The sequence below is a fragment of the Canariomyces notabilis genome, assembly GCF_033297395.1.
Source record: "Canariomyces notabilis strain CBS 508.74 unplaced genomic scaffold N656scaffold_19, whole genome shotgun sequence".
NCBI classification, from domain to species: domain Eukaryota; kingdom Fungi; phylum Ascomycota; class Sordariomycetes; order Sordariales; family Chaetomiaceae; genus Canariomyces; species Canariomyces notabilis.
In genome coordinates this window covers 69,916-84,853 of record NW_027041841.1, presented here as the reverse complement: position 1 = coordinate 84,853, position 14,938 = coordinate 69,916, and the positions used below count along the sequence as shown (strand labels likewise).

Below are 14,938 nucleotides of genomic sequence, written 5' to 3'. Positions count from 1 at the left end.
TGCCTTGTCTGCTGGTCGTACTTAGCGGTGAGAGGGGTGGTGTATGACCTTTACGGCGGGAGCCATCACATTTATGCCCTTAGCGGCCAAAGCAAAACTTCAATAATGCCAACATGCGGTTTCTTGCTGACGGCGCCCAGCTAGGCTTCAATCATGACACCGACGAATATCTTCTCGCCAGTGACCGGCGTATATACGTCGTATGTCGACCGTAACATCAAATGAGCCCCTTTTCCCTCCTCAGGTAACTCTCGGCCTCGTCAGAAAAAGATGAGTCGATGATATGCAGCGGGTGACGGCTTATCCCCGCGACTCGGGAACCTCAAGACAACACTAGTCGACTGAAAATGGAAACAAAATATGAGAGAGCAGAGAGGCCAAATCTTTTTCTTATTCGTCATCATGGTTGTGTTTATGCCTGCGGAAACATCAGGGGTTAGGGACTGAGAGGGATATCCAAACTCGGCCAAGCCTTGCCCGCCCGAATCAAAACGGAACAAACGCCCATGCCGCCGCGGCTTGCAGTCACGACCAAATCTCCTCTCTATTCCCCATATGCTCTGCTCAGATGGCAGTTTCTCCATTTCCATCTTCATCTTCATCCCCTTCCCCCATATCCAATTCCAATGAAAGTAAAACAAGGGAGAATGAAAACGTAATACTCAGACACTATGACTAGCTCTTTCCCTCGGGCAAAATGCGCCGAGACGAACAGATTTTGTGGTCATAAAAATTCGTTAGATGAGAAGAAAAGAGAAACGCTATATGATATGCATCATCAATGCAAGAAATAAGGAACCAAATGAAACCAGACTCCATCGAACAAACGTTTGCTGCGTAGGCGGTTATGCTTTTGTTCACCACCGCTCTGGGAAAACGGTGCGCCAAACTCGACAGTCTGCTGAAAGCCTAGGAGACAATGTCGCTGTGCAAAATGGGGGCGGGGGCTGGGCTTTGATGAAAAAAGTATCCCAGTCACCGTAACGTATTTCGGTAGGGACCTTCCACCTTCACTTCCCTGATCCCTTGTGGCATCGAGCGGAGCCATTCGGCCCAGCTATCCACGTTATATGAGTTTTCGTCCAAGCGAAACGTCAACGTGAGCTGTGATCCGCCTCCCCCTCCTCCGGGGGAGACCGGCGCTTCTCCCCCGCCCCGGTGGAAGGGGGCGAGGACAATGGATGGTAACGTTTTTAGGCCCGACAGCTGCATCCCCAGCGGCACGGGGAAACTTGCGAGGAGCTCCCTCTCCGGGTTGCGTTCCCGTATCACCTGCGGATACAGAGACAGCAGCCTGGAGTGCAGCTCGGCCGCCGAGAAGGGCTCCTTGTACTGCTGAGCCGGCCTTAGCCGGAGCAGGTCGGTTAGGGCATGTGTAAAAGTGCTTCTGCCGAGGAGCTCGACGTGATCCTCGCCGGCAGCTGCCGCAATCATCTCTAGCATGCCCTGTTGTCGAACCGTCTTGTATGAAGGGTAGTATGCGCAGTCCAAGATGAGCAAGCAATCGGAACGTGCGCTTTCAAAGTATTGCTGGATGATACTCCACTTGATGACCGAGGCACGGTCAGCGTGCTTGGAACTGGTAGTAGAAGACCTGTCAGCCATGGGTGCTCAGAATCGGATAGAAGAAATCATGGCACCAACCTTGCGAGCACCATGTCTCTGTCGCCGTCCAGGTAGCTATACCCGCTGTAGTAAAAGATATTAAGAGCGTCGCGTTGGTTCGGGGCCGCGATAAAGTCAGCCACCGCCCTTGACAGCCATATCCAGGGGTCCTTGCACTCATCCGACAACGTGGGAATTGACTTGACGTGTACTGTGTAGTTGTAGTCCTCGCCGAGTACCTTGGCCAGGTCGTGAAAGGCTCTCTTGGCTTCGTAATCGTGGTCGTCCTGCCACCGTACCAGTAAAGCGGAGACATTGGCATACCGGCTCCGGAACGGATTCGCCAGGATTCGGTCGGCACTTCCCTGGAGGTCGGTCCGGAAGCTGTCCAACCCGGGTAGAGGCGCCATATTGGCGAGCTTTTCTGGGCGTGGTGCTGACGGAAGAGGCGTCCTAATACGGGTCTCGACCAGACCGGGCTGTGCGGGCTGCTGCGTGGGCGACACGTCGAGATCCATGCCTTGGTTCTCCTGGGTGAAGCTCTGATTTGTGTTGAGCGGTGCCGGACTAAGACGCGCTCCGGACGTTTGCGCGAAAGCTTGAATCGACGAATCGCCAAGTTTGAACTTCCGGGCGGCTTCCTCCCACGTCATGTCGTGGTGATTTGGGTGGCACTACCTAAGGTAAGCCGGTAGTTCCACATAGCCACTGAACAGGAGGGAACTTACCGCGACCCTTCTCTTGCGACAGTCGTTGCAAGCACCCATTTTCCGGATCAGATGGGCCCGCTCTCGCTGGGCAGCTGTCAGCGGACCGGTCCGCCGCCGATTTGCCCGCCGTTGTTGCGAGGTAACGTTACTCCCGTCCCTGGCTGAGAAGACGGCTTGGGCGCCATAGTTGGTGGGCGAGGCTTCCATGCTGCTGTACGGGGTTCCCGGGGTCTCGTTGGTGACAATGCTGGCGAGAGTCGCCTTGGTCGCAGTGGTCGATGTTGATGAGGTGGTGTCCTTCCGCAGCCGCGGAGAGGCGCCGTCGAGCTGGCGGACAAGGTCGTCGTCGGCGGCATCGGGGGCGGAGTGCGCCTCCGGGCTGGCGGCGAGGCGGTGCACATGTGCCGGGCTCTTGATCGGCGGGGCCTCGGCCAGGTTGGGAGCTGGGTGCATCCTTTGGCTGGCGCGCGCTCAGCGGCGCAATCCCATCATGGGTCGGCAGCCCAGCTATAAGCCGATTTCCAGGGGCTCTATGCCAACCAGGTAGGACAAAAAATCGATCACGGCTCAATGCACCCACAGCAACCCTGCTCTCGACCCCTCTCGCACGCCGTCTTGGCCGAGCCGATAGGCGATAGGGTTGGCCTGACAGAGCCGGCGAGGTTTGCCCAAAACCGGTGGGCAATGGCCAAGATAAAGGAGAGGGTATCAAAACGAGGCACGAGACTCGGGCAAGTCGGTGCCTCGGTGAGCAACGGTGAAGGGCCGCCGGGAAAGTGCCCCGACAGCAAAGGTCGGGCTTGCTCTCGTAGAGTATGAGCAAAGGTGGCGCCCAGTCGCACGGATGTTCGTTGTGATGCACCTGAGAGGCCGAGCCCGGAGGGGAATGGCCAAGGTAGCGAGGGAGACCCCGGAGATGGCGGATAAAAAGGGCACGACAGGCGGATGGCAGCTTGTCGAAGCCGGACGGTCAAGGCTTAAATACGGCTATGTATCAAACCAATTCGACCAAGGAAAGGATGATCCATAGAATTAGAGTTTATAGGTAGGAAACGAAACCAACGGACGATAGATAACTAAGCAAGCAAGAGCAACCCGCTGCACGAACCGTCGACTGCAATTCAAATTTCAATCCGCGACTGTCTCCTTCCTGCGAGAGAAACAGAACCCACCGAGGAGGGACACCGGCAGCAAGCCACAACCAGCGGCAGAAGGAGTTGGAATAATTAAGTGTCGCTCAGTTCGGAACCGGCATTGACCTCTCTCGCTCTTGGGAGAGAAGCCTGTTAGCGCGGCAAGACGGGAACCTGAAAGAGGTGAGGGAAAGCACGGGCAAGCGGATTGGTGCAGTTGGAGTTGACCTGACATGGCAGGTACTGTACTGTACCAAAACATGCACATATGCACGCCCCAGATCTGCCATGCTCACTCAACCAGGTGAGGTAAGGGAGTTTGGGAGACAGCAAGGTACTGTACATTGTTGGGATTTCTTTTTCGCTTCCCCCGCCATCCTTCCCCCCATCTTTCTCAGAGTTTTGAATTTTTCCACCCGCGGTAGGCAGCCCCATCGTTTTCGAGGCTCTCCATCAAAACAAGCCCACCGTTGATTTGCCCGGGTCCAGACTGTCCAGATGTCACCGAACACGTGGACCCTGACCGACCAGTGGAGCTTGAGGTACCTTTCTTCATCCCGCCCGCTCCGCTCTGCTGCTCTGTCGAAGCAATGGTTCTCGCCGGGGGACTGGCCGCTTTCGGCCACCTGGTGGGATTTTTGGTTTCTCGAGCACACCGCGTGTCATATGATCAGCGTACAATGGAGCATTTTCAGTTCACTGCAAAATTACACAGATGCATACGGTGGTGGAAGGTGGGAAGGGGTTTGATTACGGTACAGCACCGTCACTTCCTCCTAGGTGACCCCCACGTGCTTGGTTTCCGTGCCGTCCTCCGTCGATAAACCCTAACCCGTTCCTCGCTTGGGCGCTTATGTAAGTAAATTCAGACCAGGCTTCATTAGAATCATTACCGTATCAGTCGAGGCTATCCTATGTAACACAACCGACCCAAGTCACCCAACACTGTCGTTGTCAATCCCCAATGGTGAGTTTTGCCGGATCATGCCGCCAGCCTCACCGCAAATGGCTTCCCGATAGGACGCCGGCCAACTCAGCAGGTTCCTTCTCTGGCATCACCTTTTGGCGGCTTGTTACTCCGTAGAGCCTTCGTATACTCATGCCCTCGGCGCCGCTTATGGCAGCCGGTGGCCGGCAAGGGAGCAAGGATGCAGCGAGTGGCGCTTACCATCGCGCGTCCCCGTTCTCTTCAATTCTTCGAGATTGGAGGCTCAATGGAAGTGCAGATATTGAGCCCTGCTTGTCGATGCGCCCACGCTGTGATCAGGTCCTATCAACAGAAAAACGTACATGTCGTCAATGCAACGGCTCGGCTGAAGCTTCCCGTGTCTTGACCAGCGTATGGCGCCGGCCCCAGCTCGGCATGTCTCGATTTGTCAATCCCCTCGTCTTAAACCGCTGATGTGCAGCCCGGTCACCCCGATAACCCGCCGACACGTATATCCACGGCCGTTTCCAAAGCGGACTGATGCAATGCTGCAGCCTGCATGGCCAGAAAAACCGCGAACCATCCACCGTGGGCCGCTCGCGCTCTCTCTGGCCTCTCGATGGCCTGCATTTCTGCACTTCCTGCAATTGTCGTAGGTTGGATAAGTTCGATATTTTCGTTCCTATCAGACAATCCCAAGCTTCCATTGTGCACCCACCCTGTCACACAACCTGAGAGCTTCACCCCTCCTTGTCCCCATGAGACGCATTACTTACCCCAAGAGGTACGCATATAGCATGCACGGGTCGCACATGCCTGTATGTATTCGCATTGGCTCGGGCAGGAACGACTGTGGAGGAGTAAGTGCGGAGAGAAGAGATACCCCAGTTTCCCAAGTCGCTCTCGACGCCTCAGCTGCACCTTCTTTCCCCACGCTCCCTGCTGGCTCCTCAATGGATGCTCTGTGCCTCGGTCTCACCTTCTCATGCATTGCTACCTGTGATACCAGACCTTCCCGGGGCGGCCCAATCAGCCTTCCCCGGCGCCCTGATCGTTGTTTATTGCTGCTGACGAAATATTATCCTGCATTTACACGAGGCATACATAGCCATACATGATATGGGCAAGGGAAACATCGAGATGGCAGGTCCAGCCAGCTGAGAGCAGACTCTCAAGCCGCCGTTACATTCAATGTCGTCGCTCAATGGCTCACCGTGCATGCACTCGCTCGGTTTGCCTGCACACTCGAACCGGGAAACGGCAAAGGTCCTGTCAATTTACTGTCTTGATCAAGATATCGGCCGTGAGCGAGATGACTGTGACTGCGGCAATTTGATATGCCATTTATCTTTCTGAGGTCGACAAGAAGATCTCACAGACCAGACTGATCGGTTGCTACAGCCCCGGGAGACACAACATGACACCGGACATGCATGCGGCAATACTACAGCCCAGGTGCCCAATGGTGCAAACCGGGCCGGACGAAAACGGACGGGAGGGAGTAGGTGCCGAAGTGCATACAATGGAAAGCAGCACAAATGCTAGTGGCGTACTGGGACTTCAATTCCATGCTACCTGGGCTAGAGGGTGCTATTGCCCGGGCCTCAACACCACATTGCTGAGCAATGCAACCCAGTTGAAATTTGGACCTTTGGCTAACGGGCGGGCAGATAATACCATCCACCAGGGCTCAACAAGCACCCACGCTAGCCCCTGCGGCCTCTCAAGAGACCACTCTAGATCGAAGTGTGCGGAAGAGCCTTGCCAGCCGACAACAAAAAAAGGGGGCGCGTCGATCCAACCGAAGTCCTGCTGGTTTCGAGAGCAGGTTGAGGCATGCACGCAACCCCATCCGGCCCGCCAACCAGGGCTTACTAGCCGCCATTGGCCCGATTCGCTGGAGCGCTGTCCTCTCAGCATCTGATGCACTATCTACAGCCCTCCTTGCTCGCTGTCCCTTTGGCGTGGCGTGTGCTGTACGCCGAGGGCTCAGGGGTCCTCAGGAGCGAAAATAAGGGCCATCAAGTGCGCTGTCAGGGGCTATGGACAGGAGGCCGATGCAAATGAGACGAAGCTGGCGCCGGCTCACACGTAGCTCCGTCTTCACCGCGTTGGCCACGCAACCGCGTTGGCCACCCTGTTGAACAGTAATCACATGGACTACACCAAGATACGCCTTGGCTCGAGTTGCGTGACGTTACATTCCAACAAAGACACTAGCCTTCGCCGTATCACCAAGTTACCCGTCTTCCCTCTTAGACAACCCCAGAGCCCAACCTCTCTCGCCGGTCCTAAACCTGCAGGTTACGGCTTGCAGGTTCTGAGTCATGTCAGTCGTGTGTTCGTTACTGCCGCGGGAGCCGTCCACGGAGAGGTGCGCCTGCTCTTCCAGGTATGCCCTGTCACCAGGAGGAAGGGCAAGCAGCGTGGCCATGGCCGAGTCCTTGACGATCTTGACCTTCCAGACGGCCGTCTGTATCATGATTCCGAGCAGGAAGCTGGCAGCCATGGCCATCTGAAGCGCCAGGAAGGAGAGCCAAGCCCATTCGACGTGAACATAAGTCTCCCGCGCGAGCACGACGCCGGTTTCCATCGCCGGGCTCATGGCGCGGATCCTGGCATAACATGTCCAAGTCAGCCAGAAGCACATTGGCATACGGCCAGGCAGGTAAAGTGTAAACAGTAAGGTATACAAGCAACTGGGTTCGACGCTGATGTCACAGCAACGGGAGGGATAGAAACAGAGATGTGGCAGGAAAGGGTGCTGGTTAGGGAAAATACACTCACGCATTACTTAGGCTAGTAGCCACATTATTCGTCATATTCCTCACCACGTCTCGCAGGTACTCCTCCGGATTGTTCGCAGCCGTTGCTGGCACCGCCCGCCGGAACAGAGCCTGTCCCAGCGCCCCGCTGGTCGGCGTCTCATTCCCTATCCTGGTTCCGTACCAGTAGGAATACGTACCCGAGAACAGTGACAGGATATACCCGTTCAGCAACCTCACGTCGTCCCGCTTGACAGAGTAAATACTACCTCCTCCGCCTTGGTCTTGCCTGGACCGCAACATCACCGCTGGTTCGCCCTGCTGCTGCCGTTTCTGCTGCTGCGCGCTGGTGGTGAGGGACGACGAATGGACCACCCGACTGCTCGAGACACCGCGGGCTGTTGAGATCTCGTACGTGTTGACGCAGAAGTGCAGGAGCACCTCAACGGCTTGGAACACGCTAGTGCTTGTATCCGAAGACGCTCCGTTGGGGCCAGCTGGGCGTTCTGCTATCAGGCTGGTGTAAATGATGAAAAAATTGGCAATGGCGCTCGCGACGCGGCCGTCGTCCCCGTTCGATGAGAATGCCAGGCTCATGCGGGCCGGGAGGAAGTTCTCCTGCTCCACGCCGTCGCCGGTCGAGTTGCGCGGCCAAGAGATGTTCAGGTTGCAGCCCGTGGTCAGGCCACCGATCAGGTGCAGCCCGTTGGGGAGGGATGCGTTGGAGGTGTCTACGGCAATGTCACCGTTCGCCGAAAGGGTCCCCTCGGAGACGGTCAACCGGTCGGATACGTCGGCCACGGCGGCGCAGACGGCCAGGGAGCTGAAGTTGCGCCATTGGCAGTCGCCCGAGCTGCAGAGGGGTTGCAGGTGGGGAACTGGTTGGTCCACGGCGTGATAGATGCCTGACTGGATGGCCTGTTTTTCTCGCGTGTCGAGGCTCCCTGGTTGGTGAACGGGGTTTAGTGGTCAAGTCCTCTCTCATTGGGGAGGGGGAGCCAGCCAGAAGCCTGTTGCTTACCATCCAGTACAGCGTACGGCTCCGGGTGGGAATAGGACTCGCTCCTGGAGACGACTGCGGTGCCGCTCCCTCCTTGCACCTGCCGGGTGGGATAGGTTATGGCTCCTTGCGTAAGGGGCGAGAGTAGGAAGCCCGTCAGCAGTGTCGTGGCCCCAGTCATTCCGAGTAACCTATCAAAAACACCCCTGGTTAGTGGGCATCGAACTACGGCAGGACAGGGGGTCAACACTGGCGGGTTTGGGGAAGTCTATCCACACCTTCCTTTTCTCTTGCAGAGGAGAACGGCAGAGCCCACAGGCCCCCGCTTTGCATTTTGAAAAGTCTGAAAGTCGCCCAGCGGCTTGTCGCCTCGGGCAAACGAGTTCCACATCAGCTGGGAGAGACCCTCCGTGAGGGGAACGGCCAGCGCCACCTGGCATATCGCCGTGAGGAAAGCCACCACGGTGTTGAGCGAGACGGCAAGCGGCCAGTCCGGCAGGCCACGGCCGTCGTACACCTTCAGCAGCGCAATAATGGCCCCGAAGCAGGCCAGACCGACCAGAGAGCATAGCACCTCCTGCGTCCACTGCGCGCAGTACCGCCAGATGGCCATCATCCCTCCACCGCGTCCCCCACGCAAAAGGCCCTCGCCAGTGTCGATTGGGTCCGTCGTTTTTCTTCGTCGCCTGCGCTGTCGGTCCCACCACCATCGTGCCTGCGGACTGCCTACGTCGTCCCCCGCTATGGAAGGGAAAGTATCCTCTCGCGGCATAGTATCCCCACCGACCTGAGACTCGTCCTTGGGCGGCTCCCCCGACTCGGGGCTCGGCCGACGAAAGTAATCAAGGTCTTCGTAGTGCATAAACGGCCCGCTGCCGTTGCTGTTCTGCATACCGTGACGCCGCACGCGGACCCCAAGGCCAGGAGGCCTCGCCGGCGGAACGGGGGTTTGCTCCTCTTGCCAACTGCTCTGCCACGGCACCGACGACGGAGTGATTTCCACACCTGTGGTGGGGGATGTGGCTGTGACGACGGGAGCCACAGGAGCGGCGGCCGCCGCCACCGGAGAAAACGAAACCGAAGCAGAGGTCCCAGTCGAATTCGGAATCGGGATCGGGGCCGGCATCGGAGCCGGTCCGTACGACGTCAAGCTGGGTCTCCTGCCGGACACGGCCTCGCGCACCCGCGCCTGGGTAAGTTCCTGCAGCTCCCTGCTTCCGCGCCAGTGCTGCGGCGGGGGCAGGGGTATCTCGATGGGGTCCGGGGGCAGGTCCCACAGACCCGGTTTCCCTCCCCCTCCTCCTCCTCCATCCCTTAATCCGAGCACTTCTCCTGCTCCTGGACCACGCCAGCCCGTCCGTGCCGCTGCATCCCGGCCGTTGTTGTGGTCCAGGTCCGAGACCTGCCTGACCGGTGAAGGCGATAGGCCCCCGCCCCTTTCTACACTTCCATAACCGTAGTACTCACCCCTAACATCGTCGTCGGTCTCCCCGTGAATCGAGCTCGCGGGGGAGACGGAAAACACGTCACCCCCGCTGCTGACCGTGCCTACGCGTTGTGGCGGCGGCATCGACGTCGGTTCGCGCTGGAATTCCCCACTGCCACCTGGTATGCTCATAGTAAGGCTACCCGTCCAGGGAGCGGAAGCTGTTGCTAGTGGGGCCTGGAGGTTGCGGTGGTGGTGGTAGTCATCTCTGGTGTTGCTCCAGCTGGTGCAGTGAGAGTGAGAGTCGTAGCGGTCACTGGGGCCGGCGGGCATGGCGAGCGGCGCTGGCAGTCGATGGTATACTGAGCATTCCCATTCCTGTGGATTCTTTTCTGTCCTTTGATTCCCCTCTTGAAGACTGTGGATTTGTGCCTGGTAAGTAGTCCCAGCCACACCACTGCAGCAGATTACCCGCCCTCCCAGGAATGAAGACCGAGATTGCAGCGCGGGCAAACAAATTCGGATTACAAAAGTTCCTTTCTCACAGCCCTTGTGGGAAAGGTGTAAGGGAAGGGGACGGGCTTGATAGGTAGAGTGGAGAGACAGGCCCGGGGACAGTTTTGAGAAATAAAAAAAAGTGAGCTAGTACTTGTTGGCTAGGTAGGGGCGGGTGTAGGTAAGTAAGCGCGCCGGGCAAAGAACCCTTTGACCCCTGACCCTTAACTCTGACCCTGGTGTTGATTCGGGATCCGGCCAAACCAAGGTTATGTACAGATTATATAACTACAGGCGGATTTCTTGAAGGTAAGGTGCGATGTGTTTCGGGTTTCTTCTCTTATTATTACATATGTATGCTTGCTGCTGCTGGGTGCTGCCATTACCCGGTTGAAGATAATCCGTTGCCCGTTTATCGTTACCTTACCGGCTTGTCCTCGGCTCTGATTCGGACGGCCGCATGTCGCTTCAAGTTTCCTACCCGTCCTTGTCTAGCTAAGGTAACGGTAAGGTTGTAGGATGGGGGGATTGGGGGCAGCTTACCACGGAAGGGTAGCACTTTGGAGCTCTTGTAAATATAGCTTAATCAAAATTTCTGACCGGGTGAAGTCACCTACATCCTTCCAGTCTGCATAGCGGACGGACACTTTGCTTCAACCGATCTGAGCTGAGCTGGGGCATTACCCACATACATTCGAATACATACACATAACCCCTCGGGTTGTATGTGAAGAGATATGTTTTGTCTATGGGAATATCCGCATGCAGCGTACCTTGGCCACCTCACCTCATGTATGGTGGGATATCCGTATTGTATCGTGTACGGGATTGTAGGCTAGGTGCATACGTATCTGTATGATTTGCGGGAGAAGATTACACCAGAAATACATGGTCAAGAGTGCGTTTGTATGCCGTCCTCTCACGGGACCCTGCACCTCTTAAGTTCTCTTACCCGTACACTAAAAGACTGCGTGAGCGTGAGCGCATCACCAACCGATCAAATCGCTGTGCAGTAAATGCTGCTGCCTGAGAGCGGACCCGGATGCCGGCTTCTCTTGGTGCACCGTCCCGTGTGTTACTTACTAAGGGAAAGGTATACTCTGCATATACTGTAAAAGGTACGGGCATGTAGTGAAGAGCGAAGACGGGTGATGAAACGTACAAAGTAGTGTCGCATATTTTGCAGGGTGGGGTTGTTACCTCGATCTTTTCACAAGAGGCACATCATCGATCACAATGGGATGGGCGGATCTCGGGGCTATCGGGAGCATTTCCCCAAGTTCCCCTAATCTGCTGTTTCAGCTGCGGGGAAGGGCAGAAGAGACAATCATTGGTGCCATTGCAACTCCCATTTCGGCCAGTTTCGCGGAGGGACATCTTACAATGAGAATCTATCAGTCAGTTTATCCGTTCTGACCCTAGATATTTCAACGCTTTCCTTGTTGTCAATCGTCTAGTTGGGACTATTTGAGCTATAAATGGATCAGGAACTTTTTTAGGTTGGCGCGCTATTTTTGCAAGTGCGTAAGAGTCGGTTGTTATCTCCCCGAGTCCGGTGCTAACGTCCGGTCCCCGTCCGGGGTGGCCTGTGCATCCCGGCTCCGGGTTGCCGTCGACGAATGCCACTGCTTCGTGATAGGAAGTTTGAATCAACGGTCAGAGGTAACATAACTTAATGAATACTTTCAACCGCCTGCGTAGATAATAGCCAACTCACCGACTTCAAGCCACTGCTCCAGCGCCCTGCGGAGGATCCTGTAGGTACATACATAAGTATCAACCGTATACCCTCTCATTAGATGCTTAGACAAGAGCTACTTATACAACCGCTAAGGGCAAACTTGCTTTTGACCCATGCCTCTCTCAACAAGGTACAAAGGAGCGCAATTCCGCGAAAGACGATCTTACCCTAGAACTTCCATAATTCATACTATAGGCAGTGCAGCCCAGTAGGCATAACCCAAACACCGGCCCATTGTGAGCAAACCCCCCTACTCCCAACGCCTGTTCATGAAATGCGCCTGGAGTGCGTAAATGCAGTGGTGACAACGTTTAAACATACAGAAATTGTACAGTGAAAACCCAACATCTATCAGCCAATTGGTATCCTCAAGACGCCTTTCAATGGACGTGATCACTGTGGTCACCGTGGTCGTGTCCATGTTCTTCCGCGGAGTGGGTGCTCTCGGGCCGCGACAGTGGAGGCGAGCAGCAGCCCTGACCGATACAATCGTCAACGCAGTCCAAAAGACATAGATTTCCCTCGCTGAGCCCGCACGCCGGGCCTGCGGAAGGGGCGGCGCCGTCGGTACCCGGCACCACAGCGTCACCTCTATGGTCATGCCCCCTGTCAAGGCAGAACTCGGGCTGGATGGTGGCGCTGTGGATGCCGTATGCATGGAGGCACTTGCGCGCCATCTTGGATAGCTCCATGTACTTCTCGCCGTTGGCTTCCGAAATAGGGAACGCAACCTGGATGTGCATGGATGCCACCACCCTGGTGTCCGAAAGTTGCCAGATATGAACGTGGTGGCAGCTAATCACCCCTGGGAGAGCCTGGATGTCCTCCTTGACATCATTGAGGTCGATATTGTCGGGCGTTGCCTGCAAGAGGATCTTGGATGCTGCGACCGTGAGAGGGATCGCCGAGCGGAGGATAATGAGGGTGATGAAGAGGGACACTGCGGGATCGGCATAGTAGCGTCCCTCCCAATCAGTAAGCCAGATGATGAGCGCTGTACAAATAACGCCCACATTCCCCAGCGCGTCTCCGAGAACATGCAACACCATGGCGTTCATCCCCATGTCGCCGTGACTGTGTCCATGCCCCTTGCTAGCCTCCTTTGGCTTGTTGTGGTTGTGCGAGTGATGGATGCCGGAACCCCGTCGAAATCGTTTCGGAGGCGAGTGCGAACCGTGTGCTCCGTAACGCGCTGGTGAAGTGCGGCCATTCTTTAGCAATGGAGTATTCTCGCGAGGATCCGACTCGTCAACAACCGCCGTCTCGTCTTCAGAACTGCCATCGCTGCTAGACTCGTCATCAACCCGCGACCGGCTGGCATCAATTATCTCCTGGCGAAAACTGGCGGGGTGGATGCTGATATCCTCAAGATTAGTGAGGCGGCCGTGCCTCACGCCAGATGGTGTACGACGCTCCCTCCAGCCGGAGCTCCGGCTCTCGCGCCTCTCAGCAGGAGAAGAGCTTTCTGGTCCGAACCGAATATGTCTCGAGGGCGACACGGGCGCCGCGGTGGTAAATCTCGCGACCGCCGCCTCGGGTAACAGATCAGCCACGCGTCCGCTCTCGTCGGCAGCAGTGTCTTGGCCTCCGAAATACTCAACACGCCCTTCTTCAGCCGCGCGGTCCAGCCCGTGGGAATGGGAGTGCCCGTCTTCAGAACTGTGTGCTTCGTCATCATGTCCATGATCCCCTGGTCCATGGGAGTGCCCGTGTCCTCCAAGAACGCCAAATCCAACCAAGTTTGAAGCCAGTCCAAGGCAGCCGACAATCAGGATAAGCTCAGGGTTGCCGATTTCGGGCGGGTCAATGAATCTGGTGAGCGCTTCGAGAACGATGGACACGCAAAGGGCGATCAAGAAGACAGCGTTGAAGAAGGCGCCGAGGATTTCAGCGCGAAGCCACTACAGCGGCTGTCAGTAAGCGCTCCGATTGTAGAAATAGCACGCAATGGCGCTTCACGAGATCGACTCACCCCGTAGGAAAACCTATCCGTAGTTGCCTTCCTCGCCACCGATACGGCCCACAGGCCAACAAGCAGCGAGATGATGTCGTTGAGCTGTGGGGAGAAGGGGAAAGCGTAAGCAGAAGAACTTGGTCTCTCTGTCGCAAGCAGAGCCGCTTACCATATGGAAGGCATCTGCCATCAGCGCCAGAGAATGGACAGCAAAGCCGACACCTAGCTCTAGCAAGAAGAACATGACGTCGATGACGAGCATCACCTTGATGCGAGTCGACTTTGACCACCCCATCCTTGCCGCGTATTTTTGAGGCCTTGGGTTGCGCAAGGGAAGGGGTGGTAGAGGCAACGCAATTTCGTCTGCTACCCGCAGCAGACGTATTTATATGGTATTCAAGAGAGTGGCACTTGTTTGCCTTCTTGTTGGCGGGCGGTTGTGGTTGGGTGCTTTTAAAGTTGGACTTGGCGAAAGAATTTCGGCACCCAAATTCGCCCCTCCTCGGCAAGTCTGATGATGAGATGGCGCTAGCAAGTTGTTGGAACCTGAAAAGTGAAGACCCCCCAGCGGTGGATCTGCAGCTTTGCCCCTGTCTCTTCTGCAACAAAGAACATAAGCGACGCAGGTTCCCGTCAGCGCTCAAAGCGAAAGCGGCGAGTGCACTCAGCGTGATTCTTAAGCCAAATGGAATGAGGCCAGGTCGCGTATCCAAGAGCGCACACCGCACAACTCGAACCACGCGGAAGGCAAGTTTCCCGGTGACATCAGCTCAGTAAATCATCAATCAGCGACCTCAGCAGCCCCGCTTTCCTTAAAAAACAGCCCCACCATCGCTCCCATTGATCGATCAATCAACCGCTGCTCACGAAGAAATTTGATTAGATAAGATCTCCTTGAACCAACCAAAGTTGCCGACGGATCTCCTGCCTCTCCACCAACCGGGGCGGGCATCGCTGCAGCTGCATCCGTTCTTCGGAACCTGAAGGAACTCGCAATGGAATGCCTGGTCGAGCTGCCTTTGGAGACTCGAAAACCGACGGCCTCCGAGATGTATCCGGCACGCCAGCTGATATGTAGTACCTAGGGTCTCCATCAGACGGAAGACTTGAATCTGATGACAGCCCTGGACTGCGACTTTTGTGATTTCGAAGCAAATCCTGACTACATAAACGCATATATC

At 56.2% G+C, this 14,938-nt stretch overlaps 4 protein-coding genes across 4 annotated transcripts; 1 reads left to right on the top strand and 3 right to left on the bottom strand.

Moving 5' to 3' along the window:
* Window positions 1-788: 788 nt before the first annotated feature.
* On the bottom strand, window positions 789-3,184 carry N656DRAFT_205241 (uncharacterized protein). The gene is made up of 3 exons (XM_064808888.1): window positions 2,334-3,184; window positions 1,645-2,279; window positions 789-1,579 (listed from the first exon to the last, which is right to left on the bottom strand). The coding sequence occupies exons 1-3, from the start codon at window positions 2,766-2,768 to the stop codon at window positions 976-978; spliced, it is 1,674 nt and encodes a 557-aa protein (XP_064668002.1). The 5' UTR covers window positions 2,769-3,184; the 3' UTR covers window positions 789-975.
* A 2,459-nt stretch (window positions 3,185-5,643) lies between these two features.
* On the top strand, window positions 5,644-6,621 carry N656DRAFT_205238 (uncharacterized protein). The gene has a single exon (XM_064808887.1). It carries the CDS (start codon window positions 5,794-5,796, stop codon window positions 6,298-6,300), a length of 507 nt encoding a protein of 168 aa, XP_064668001.1. The 5' UTR covers window positions 5,644-5,793; the 3' UTR covers window positions 6,301-6,621.
* On the bottom strand, window positions 6,616-9,900 carry N656DRAFT_799949 (uncharacterized protein; the record flags this gene model as incomplete). The annotated part of the gene is made up of 4 exons (XM_064817943.1): window positions 6,616-6,991; window positions 7,164-8,085; window positions 8,163-8,332; window positions 8,420-9,900. 4 exons carry the CDS (start codon window positions 9,898-9,900, stop codon window positions 6,616-6,618), a joined length of 2,949 nt encoding a protein of 982 aa, XP_064668000.1.
* Window positions 9,901-11,739: 1,839 nt separating this feature from the next.
* Window positions 11,740-14,517, bottom strand: N656DRAFT_757241 (cation efflux protein). The gene is made up of 3 exons (XM_064813142.1): window positions 13,927-14,517; window positions 13,776-13,859; window positions 11,740-13,704 (listed from the first exon to the last, which is right to left on the bottom strand). Exons 1-3 carry the CDS (start codon window positions 14,050-14,052, stop codon window positions 12,184-12,186), a joined length of 1,731 nt encoding a protein of 576 aa, XP_064667999.1. The 5' UTR covers window positions 14,053-14,517; the 3' UTR covers window positions 11,740-12,183.
* Window positions 14,518-14,938: the final 421 nt, after the last annotated feature.